Raw genomic sequence first — 9,878 nt, 5'->3', positions numbered from 1 at the left:
GGCCAGGCAGAAAAGCTGCACTCGTGTTCCCCTTACAAGCTGGACAGGAGAACAGCTGGGAGAGAAGGGCCTGAACCCCGAGCCTGCCCTCTGGGCCTGTCAGGCGCCCCTGAGCCTGCATACTGGCTGCCCCACAGTGCTGTTAACTGGGGCTCAGACAGGGTGCCGGAGAGCGGGGGTGGGCGGGCTCCGTAAATCACGCAGCCTGGGGGAGCTCTGGACCTAAGCCGGAGCTGGCTGCACCTCACACCACAGCTCAGAGTCTAGCTGGGACCCTGACCCATGGGGCAGCGTTTCAGCCCAGCACATAGGCCCAGGTGAGGGGGGTGGGCAGGGCTGAAACTGAACTGGTGTCTCCCTAGGATCAAGACAAGGGTCACTAAGCCTGAAGAGTGAGCTGCCAACCCCTGTATGCGCAGAGTGACCCCTCCCCTGCCTGCAGGCTGGGGTGAGTCCTTGGCCAGGACTCTGCTCTGATCTCTATTTTTGTGCTTAATCTCTGGGTCTCTGTCATTAACTTTTCTTCTAGATCTAAGAGTTGATATACACAAAAATCTAAAGAACTGGAGTATATTTCAAAATGGACCCTGAAAAGGGATTTTCTTCATCCTGGAGCCCAAACACTACTTCCTGGGGGTGGTCGCTGTTAGGAGGGTATTGCCAAAACCGAGTGGCCTGGCGCCCAGCCACCACCTGGTCCCTGTGACCTAGGACTGCTCTCCCAGCACTTAGCCTTGGTGTCCTGACTGGTAATTGGTGATAAAGGGAGGGGCTGTGAGGAATAGCAGATTGAATGAAATCTTGGACTCAGGTCAGCAGTGGCTAAACCATCCCAGCTCTTTGGTGGTCAGTGGCGCCCCCTGCTGGTAAGCGAGAAGACTGACCAAGTGGCCGCAAGAGTTGTCCCCGCCCCCAGCCCCTCCCAGGCCAGTGGGACTGACTGAGAGGATGATATTAAAGGCTTGGAGAGTCTTCCCAGGGCCCCACACTCAGTGGACACACAGGACTGTTAAGAGCCATGCTCCCAAGGCAGGAGAGTAGGTACTGGGCCTGAGGAGATGAGCAAACTTTTCCAACCTGATGCTCGAGGCCCCAGGGCAGCGGCCCAGAACCCAGGCCACTGCAGCATGTCCACTCAAGGGACAAGTTCCAGTGGTGACCAGCAGGATGTGGCTGGGGAAGCCTTGATGTTTGAGCCCTCATTGCTCAGGGTTGGGTAAGAAGGGGGCGAGGAGGCTTCTGGGACGGGCCTTGGTGATGGCAAAGCCCTTGCCTTGGTCTGGCATGAGGGCTGAGACACTCAAGGACAGAGCTCAGTTCCTGGCCTCCCAGTGGGCCTGTGTGGAAATGTGCCAGTGTCTCCTTAAGTTCTCTGTTTACCTCTCGGAAAAAGAGGGAGCTGGATTACATGGGGCTTGTGACCCCTCCGCCTCTGGCATAGGTCGTAAACTATACCCATTCTGGGGACTGCCAAAGTGCCTGCCGTGACTGAAGAAGGCCCACAGTGCCAGTGAGGATGCCTGTTGCCAGAGGAAAAACACAGACGCTCAGCTTAGAGAGATAGAGATCTATTTCTTCTGTTGCATATTTCAGACTTGACACTGAGCTTCAGGCACACCGCCACCCCAGGTCCTCCTGAGAGCCCTGACGGAGGTTCTCCCCATGCTGCTCACACGGGCTTGTCCCTCCAGGGCAGGAGCCCAGGCCCTGGTTGCAGTTCTGGGCCCCTGGGAGACTGCTTTGGTCTCAGGAGGCCCTGGTGCCCTGCTCTCCATCACGGGGCAGCAGATGCTGGAAAGCCCAGGAGCCAGCACCACCCCTCTTCTCCGGTCCCCTGGCTACAAGGGGAGAGCTGCCCCCGAGAGTCCAGCTCCACAGTGCTCCCCGGAATCGTCTGTTCCCCGAGCCTCAGGGCCTGGCATGGTGCTGGCAGCCCTACAGAGCCTCGGCCGTGACCACCACGGGCCCAGGCTGGGGACGGGCCCTGGAGAGCCAGCCCAGCCTCCTCCAGAGCAACGGCAGATGGGCTCATCAGGGCCCAGCTCCCCAGAGCCATGGCCCACTTCCTGGGGCTGCTCTCAGCCCTATTGCACATCTTTTCGTTCAGTTCCTGCCCCCACCACCCATTTTCCTCTCTGTAAAAACGAACGAGAGGGGAAGGTGAGGGAGAGCGGAAGAGCAGGGTGTGGAATGTCGGAGCCCTTCTCCCAGCCTTCCTGCCCACCCTCTGGCCCCCCCGCAGGCCATCAGCAGTAGTGAATTCACCGCCCCTTCCCTGCCAGCTGAGCGCTCGAGGGCCGACTCTGTTTGGGTGCCCTCTGGTACTTGCTTGGGGCAGGGGCTGCCCCTCTGTCCTCGTCTATAAGGTGCGAGTCCCCATCTTCTGGAGGTGCTGGCTGGGCCCTGCTACCTGAGTCGCCCATCCGCTTTGACAGGTCCCAGCTCAGATTTGGGGTCAGGAAACAGAGAGCTCCAGCTGGTCAGTCTGCAGAGCTCCAGGGAGGGGCAGGCGGAGGGGCCCGTGGCGCACAGTCCGGCCACAGACCAGAAGCCGCTCAGCTCCCTATCTGTCCAGGCCTCAAGTGCTGGACCTGTGAGCTCCGCGTGCCGCCGGGCGGCCTCCTCCACAGGCTCTGGCTGAGGCAGGTTCAGGATGCCGCTCAGGCCCTGGAAACTCTGCTCCATGTACTCGTTGTGGGGTGGTCCGGCATGCATCCAGCTGGCATCATCTGGGGGTGCAGAGCAGAGGGTAAACACGCCTCGCCCTACCAAGTCCAAGGAGATCAGACCCCGCAGCCAGGTCTGGGCACCCCAGGACCTGTCTCAACTCTGCCTCTGAGTCGCATCTTGCTGAGTGGCTTTTGGCTCACCCACAGGAGTTTCTGTGTCCATAAAACGGTTTTATAAAATCAACACAGCAATCCCCGAATTCCTGACTTGAGGAATTCAGTTAAAGAACAGGGGCAGGGCCTCCCTGGTGGTGCAGCAGGTTAGAGCACAGCACTGAGAAGCTAAAGCCACTGCAGCAGGAGCTCGGCCCCAGAGGTGACCCACATGGCCTGGCAGACCTCTCCTGACCCGCCCGCTGCTCCCCTCAGCAGTGTGCTTCGTGGATCTGCCTGTTCTGCTCCCCACTCTGTCTCTAGTGAAGCCTCTCACCTCCCCCGCCCCCTCAGTTCTGTATGCAGAAGCAAATAAATCTTTAAAAAAAAAAAAAAGAGCGGCCCTCCCTGGTGGCGCAGTGGGTTAAAGCACAACACTAAGAAGCTAAAGCCACTTTTGCATGAGTTCGATTCCCGCCTGCCCCGGAGGTGACCACATGGCGTGGCAGACCTCTCCTGACCCGCCCGCTGCTCCCCTCAGCAGTGTACTTCATGATCTGCCTGTTCTGCTTCCCACTCTGTCTCTGGTGAATCCTCTCGCCGGCCCTGCACCTCTGGCCTGTACCCCAGTTCTGTACCCCAGTTCTGTATGAATAAATAAATAAATCTTAAAAAAAAAAAAAAAAAAGAGCGGCCAAGGCACACCAGGGGCCGCTTCCTGGCCACGGCCTGTTTGGTCTCCTGTGACCCTCTCCCACTCCTAGCAGCCAGCCCCTTCCGTTGCAGGCCTGCTGGCCGTGCCAGCCTCCTCCTCACCTCCCTGCCTCTACTGCCCTCCCCCGGAGCGCCCATCATGCACCTGAGCCCGCCAGCTAGGTGCCCTCCGCCCTCCGCACGCTGCCTGCTCCTTAGGTCTGAGCGCCACGGCGCCTGCACGCATGCTTGCCTCTGCCCCCCTCCGGCCCCTCTGCGAGGCCGGCTTTTAGGAGAGTGGGGTGCAGTGGCCTACCCTGGGTCTGCCACAGCCCCGCCCTAGGCCTCCTCTGGGTCACCCTGCTCTGCCCACCCTCTGTGTGATAGGACGCGGCCAGAGGAAGGAAGTGTCAGTTGAGCGCCTACGGGCACCAGGCACCCAGATCACACCTCATGTCCCCTGGGAGCGGTTAGTAGCACCGGTCCCTTGGCGGGCGCTGCGGCTGCACCTGGGTTTGGCCTGCTCCCCTCGTCTCAGCTAAGGGGTGGGAGGCCACGGAAACCTGTCCACCTGGCCATACCATGGACTGGGATGGCCAGATCTGCTGTCAAGAATGTGGAACTAGGGGGCTAAGAAGCGCCGGTCAGCCTTGTTGCACCCAGAGGCTTTGTGTCACGTACGGAGAAGGCAAAGCCTGAGGCTGACATGCAGAGAGGGCAGGAGGAGGAATGCGAGGGCCCCGGAGAGAGCCGGGACGTCTTGGACTCTGGGGGACGGACGCCCTGCAGCCTGCCAATCACATCACCGTTTTCACTCGAGCCAGAGTGGGTTCGTGGCCCCGCGACCAGGCCTGCAAACCACATTGCTCCTACTTGACGTGGCATCAGACTGTGGCTTGGGAAGCAATTCGCCCAGGCGCAAAGTCAATCCGGGTGTCAGAGCAGTGCTCGGAAGCCAAGGCTGTGTGATGACACTACAGCACAGCCCCGTGCTGAGGGCGCGACGGCGCCATCCCGCCGCCTCCCCCAACTTTAGGGACGGGGCCACCTGTCTGATCAGTCCATCAGCCCGTACCAGATCCTTACCTTTCCTGAGAGGTAGTTTGCGGTTGAAGGTCAAGGGCAGCACGAGGAAGCGGGTCTCCCCCAGGGGTTCCCAGAACTGAAGCAGCCGGACAGTCCAGGCCCCGGGCCGCAGCGGCCGGCTCAGTGGGGGCTTGTACTGCGTGACCTCTGTCTCTGCGTCTACTGCAACGTCATAAGACGTGGCCACCACGTAGGTGGGGTCGATCCACACCACGGTGGCTGTGAGGTTGGGCCCCCGGGCCCAGCGCTGCATGGCAACGGGCTCATCCAATGGCCCCAGCAACCCCCCAAAGTTCCGGAAAAGGCGCTCTTTGGGGTCCCACTCGGTGCCAACCTGTAAGGAGAATGGCAGCTGGGCAGAAGCCTGGGGCGTGAGTCCTCCTCTCTACTCTGCTGCTGCCTCTAGCTCGCCGGTGGCCTCCGGCCAGTCACTGTCTCTTTCTGGGCCCCAGATGGATATTTGGGGATCTTTGGTATTCCCCCAGCTCTTAGCTGTGCTCTAGGCTACTGTTCTGAGCTGCTTGGAGTGGGGACAGTAAGGGAGAGGTGAGGTTCAACCCTGCCCAGAGACCATCCCCCACCAAGCCAAGCCTTGGAGAAAGAGGTGGGCTGTTCAGACCCCTGTGAAGAGAAAGCCCTGTAGTTTCAGACTGCGCTTGTGCTGTCGTGAAACTGCAGTCCCCTCCCTGCAGAATGCTCATCCTTTCTGCCCCCCAAGTGGGAGGTGCTCCCCAACGTGCGCATGCAGGGGTGACACAGGCAAGTCCGAAGGGCATTGCCTGGGTTGCCAACGCCAGAAAAGAAGAGTCCGAGGACCCAGCCCTCACCCTCCCTTGGTGTCTGTCCCTCTCCCCACTACCCTGAGGCTTGCCGGGGGTCAGTTGTCCCACCTCCAGACTCTGGAGCCTGCTGGCCTGGTCACTGTGCCCCAACAGCTTCAGCGACCCCTGGGGCATCAGCCACATCTCAAGCGTCTCTGCCGGCCCCTGGGCTGAGGGCTGCACTGCCTGTGTCACCAGGTAGCCCTGGAAATGGTCGTCATAGAAATACAGGTGCACGCTGGACGGCAAGCCCCTGGGCTCAAACCTAAGAAGGTTCCAGCAGGGAGAGAGGGAGATGCCATCAGCACACCTGACGTGGCCTGGAGTCCTGGGAGGGGTCTGGGGAGTCCCGTCCCCAGGCGTCCTTCACTCCCGTCCTTCACACCCACAGCACCTAGGTGCCTGGCTTTCGCCGTGTTTTGTTTGCATTTTTCTCCGCCTGACTGGGGGTCCCTTGAGGACAGAGGGCTCTCTCTCTCCCTGACTGGCTCCCCCGAGGGCCCACACCCTGAGGGGCTGCAGTGTCAGAAGGCCTCACCTGCAGAGCGAGCCGGCCAGCGGGGGCCCAGCCGTGGCCGCGTGGCGCAGGCCCAGGCGGGCGAAGGCGGTGTAAGCCGTGAGCGTGACGTCGCTGAGCCCGCCGGGGTCATCGGCCGCCTCGTAGATGTTCTCCCAGTAGGCCTTGAGGGCTGGCGTGCCGGGCGGGTAGCTGCCGTACAGGTGGAAGTCCAGGATCTCTAGTACCTCCTGGTTCACCGTCGACTCGAACTTCCGGGCAAAGAAGGTGGGTCTGGACACTTGCTGGAGTGGGAGAGGCCGGAGGGTGAAGGCCTGGAAGTTCCAGAGGGCAGGCCCGGGGCGGCCTCCAGGACAGGGGAACCAGTGAAAGCACCCCAGACGCTCTGGGCCATCCGGAATCCTCCCCTTCCTCCCGCCTGCTCCCGGCTGTGATCGGCACAGCGCAAGTCGAGGTGTGTGGTGGTGGTGGGGGGGGGATACACTTGTGTCACCGCTACGGCACCACCCAGCACCCCGCCATAGCCCGTCACTGCCATTTCTCTGGGGTGAGAACATCTCAGAGCTACTCTCTGCCTGCATCCCTTTCCGTCCTGGAGCGCTGGGGTGAGGCAGCGGCAGGGGCAGACCTCAGGGGTCCCGGGGGCCCCAGGGGCGCACCTGCAGCCGTAGGAAGTCCTGCGGCTTGAAGTCGTTGGGGGAGCAGCCGCACCAGTCCACGATGTGCTTGTACTGGCACTTGCAGCCCAGCTTGCGGTTCCAGTTGGTGACCCGCAGGTTGTTGTCCACGAGGCTCTCGCAGGCCGGGCTGTTCTCCAGCACCGTGTGGAAGAAGGACTGCGAGGGGGCGGGGCGGGGGGAGGCTGAGCACGGGCAGCACCCCTCCCCGGGCCCCTACGCCCCCTGGCCTGGGCGGGGCGGGGGTGCCCACCTCGGCGGGCAGCAGCGTGTACGAGTAGAACTGGCGGAGCTGGGCCACCAGCGGGTCGTCCGTGTACACCACGTACTCCACGAAGCTGCGCGTCAGCACAAACCAGTCGGAGCCGCCGTCCACCACGATGCCCGCCGGGATCTGCCGCTCGCCCAGGCGCCACATGTGTGAGTCGCATTCATGGAAGAGGCGGTCCAGGCCCTGCTTCTTGATGAACCTGTGAATGGCAGAGGCACGAGGCTGAGGGCCCACAGGATGGGGGCCAGGCTCTCCCACCCGCCAGGAGCCAGCATGCCATGGAGGCTTTGAGCCGGCTGAGCGCCCCCCCGGGGCAGGGCTTCCGCAGGGGCTTGGAGCCCCCCCGGGCCCCCCCCCCCCCCCGAGAGAGGGGTGATCATGACACCCCCGCCAGGACGTGCTCCCCCGACCCACCCACCTGGAGTTGTCCCGTCCATGGGACTTGAGGAAATTCTTGTCCCGGTTCTTAGATAGGAAAGCCACCAGCTCGTCGTTGGTCCTGGAGGAAGAGTGCGGGGGTCTCGTCTCCGACCCAGGGCAGGCACCCTCCAGCTTCACCGAGAGCTGTCTGGCCATGTCCTATCTCTGGCTGAAGGCCTGAGGTGGCTGGTGCCTGCGGCGCCAAGGAAGACCACTCACCCGCCCCCACCTTGCTGCCTGCCTGAGCACCGCGCGTGTGGGCTGCCCCCTCCCCGTCTCTTGTCGCTCTCCATCTCCATCCAGGTCATCTTCTACCCACCACGCCTCTAAAACATGTCTGGGGTATGGGGGTCCCAGCCTGGAGTCAAGGAGGGAGTCCTTCAGAGCCCTTCCGCCTCAAGTGCGCAGAGGGGCCCCCCACCCGTCCGGGGGAGTTCAGGCACCACCCCACACCTGGTTGGGTAGTCGGTGGCACTGAGGTTGATGAAGAAGTCCCAGGCCCAGCCAGGCACCTCCAGCAGGTCCTGCATGCTCCGCAGGTACATCCTCAGCAGGCTGGCCCCACCCCAGATGGTGACCATGCGCCAGGGAGTCACCCGCACGTTGTCGTAGCGGCGGGCCAGCTCCACCACCTCCCGGTGCAGGTAGTTGGAGCGCTGGGGGTGAGCGAGAGGGGGCTCAGCAGCCGCGGCCGATGACAGGGCGACAGCCCCCACCCCAAGCTCAGGGCAGAATACCGTGACATGGCATAGAGGCGGCACAGGCCGGGCTCCTGCCCGAACCAGCCAGGTCGCCTGTCCCAGCTGCCCTCCGCCTAGGCCTGCTTCCCTGTCCCTGGCCACGCAAGCAGGCCAGAGAGGCTGTGAGACCGTGTGCGTCTCTGCTCTGCTGGCCCGGGCCCCGGGGCCTCCTCCCAACAGCACCTTGTCCACGTGGATGTAGAAGAAGTGCTGCTTGTGGAAGACCGCCTTGAGCAGACGCCTCAGCTGGCGAATGGCCCGGCCGTGCACCACCAGCATATAGGCGATGCGAACTGGGGGGCCATCCACGGGCCGATGGGCCTGGCTCTCGTCCCACTGGATGCCAGGGCTCATCTTCCCTGAGAGAGAGAATAGAGCACGGAGGACGATGAGATGGGAGGCGTCTGCTCCGGGAGCAGCCAAGAGCCTGCTGCTGCTGGGTCCCAGTTCTGCAGCTGCTACTCAGAGCGCCTGACCAGGAAGATGGGCTTCCTGAGGGCTTTCTTGAGAAATGAGGTGAGGCCACATGCCACGCCCCCCCCAGGGCTGTCCCCTCTCGGCCTGTGCCTGTTCCTTACCAGGCAGCTGGCAGTGCCGGGGCACGGTCTTGGGCATGAGGTTCCCGGCCTGGTGCAGGCACACCACGTTGGCGATCTCCTGCTGGCACTGCTTGGAGCTGGCCCGGGCCAGCGCAGACAGCGCATCCTTGCCCACAATCTCACACTTGGGGGTGAAGCCATTGTCCGTGGGTTGCGGGGCGCCCTCCACACTCCCTGTGTCTCCATGGGGCGGGAAGCCAGCTGCGCCCACCAGCGCCTCCCCGGCTGCAGCCCCACTTAAGTTCTGGCGGCCTGGGGCCTCCGGGGGAGGGGCGGGGGGCACCCGCCGGCTGGCCCTGTGCCGGCTGGTGACTGCCCGGACCACCTTGGCCACGGGCACGCCTGGGTTCTCGGCGCGGCCCCGCCAGCGTCCGTGCCGCCTGCCCGCGCTGCCACGCCGCCCGGCAGAGCTGTCTGTGTCCTTGGAGCCCTCGCCGGGGTCCAGCGGCCGTGGCTTCCTCTGCCTTCCTTTCTGTCAAAAACAGGTAGACGGTGGTCACTGTACGGTCACTCTCCTGCTCCTTCACTTCTCTGCTGGCCAGAGGCACCTCAGGCCTCGAAGCCCCAACAGCCTCTACCTGGAGACGCACAGCTCACTGACCGAGGATTCTATGCAAATAGCACTGTTGTGGGGGGCTGCTCAGCCAGCAAGGAAGGGCACCCCTCATGGCATATGGCGCCCGGGCCCCACCAGCACACAGGTACTGTCTCTTTGGTGCTTTCCACTCAAATACCACTTTCTTTACCAGCAGACATGAAAATGAAGGTCCACATATATCCCAAGAGCTGGGGTGGAGACCCTGTGGAGGACACAGTGTGTCCACCTAGCACCCACCCCAGCTGGGGAGAAGGACAGCGTTCCGAGGACAGCATTTCCACACGGGCTTTAAAGGCCAGTGGGAAGGACAGAGGTAAAACCTGGGCCTCAGTCTGGTTGGGTTCTCTGGGGAGCAGAGTCAGAGTGTGGGCATTCACTGGGGACAACACTGGGGAGCAGAGCGGAGTCAGCACAGCCTTCAGACGCCAAGCCAGCCTGACCCCTGGACAAGGAGCAGGGAAGGAGGCACTTCAGGCCACCGTACAGCTCAGAGCGACTTGGCCACTAACAGGAAACCTGCGTACAAAGATGGCCGGTAGACATGAGCCCTGGGTAGACGCGAACCCTGGGTAGACGCGAACCCTGGGTAGACAGTGCCCTGGGGAGACAGCGCCCTGGGAGACAGCGCCCTGGG

The 9,878-nt window shown here is 62.6% G+C and overlaps 1 protein-coding gene across 1 annotated transcript in view; it reads right to left on the bottom strand.

Moving 5' to 3' along the window:
* Window positions 1-1,558: 1,558 nt before the first annotated feature.
* Window positions 1,559-9,878, bottom strand: part of XYLT2 (xylosyltransferase II) — a 14,489-nt gene continuing 6,169 nt past the window's right edge. Inside the window, exons 2-11 of the mRNA XM_012726483.1 lie at window positions 8,626-9,118; window positions 8,231-8,406; window positions 7,761-7,963; window positions 7,306-7,386; window positions 6,870-7,086; window positions 6,599-6,775; window positions 5,961-6,223; window positions 5,492-5,687; window positions 4,602-4,935; window positions 1,559-2,729 (exon numbers count right to left, since the gene is read on the bottom strand). Of these exons, the coding sequence (XP_012581937.1) occupies window positions 2,407-2,729; window positions 4,602-4,935; window positions 5,492-5,687; window positions 5,961-6,223; window positions 6,599-6,775; window positions 6,870-7,086; window positions 7,306-7,386; window positions 7,761-7,963; window positions 8,231-8,406; window positions 8,626-9,118 (2,463 nt within the window). The 3' untranslated portion in view covers window positions 1,559-2,406. The remainder of the gene's footprint in view (window positions 2,730-4,601; window positions 4,936-5,491; window positions 5,688-5,960; window positions 6,224-6,598; window positions 6,776-6,869; window positions 7,087-7,305; window positions 7,387-7,760; window positions 7,964-8,230; window positions 8,407-8,625; window positions 9,119-9,878) is intronic.

This window comes from Condylura cristata, unplaced genomic scaffold, assembly GCF_000260355.1.
Source record: "Condylura cristata isolate star-nosed mole 26May11 unplaced genomic scaffold, ConCri1.0 scaffold00017, whole genome shotgun sequence".
Classification (NCBI taxonomy): domain Eukaryota; kingdom Metazoa; phylum Chordata; class Mammalia; order Eulipotyphla; family Talpidae; genus Condylura; species Condylura cristata.
This window is presented reverse-complemented; position numbering and strand designations above follow the sequence as displayed.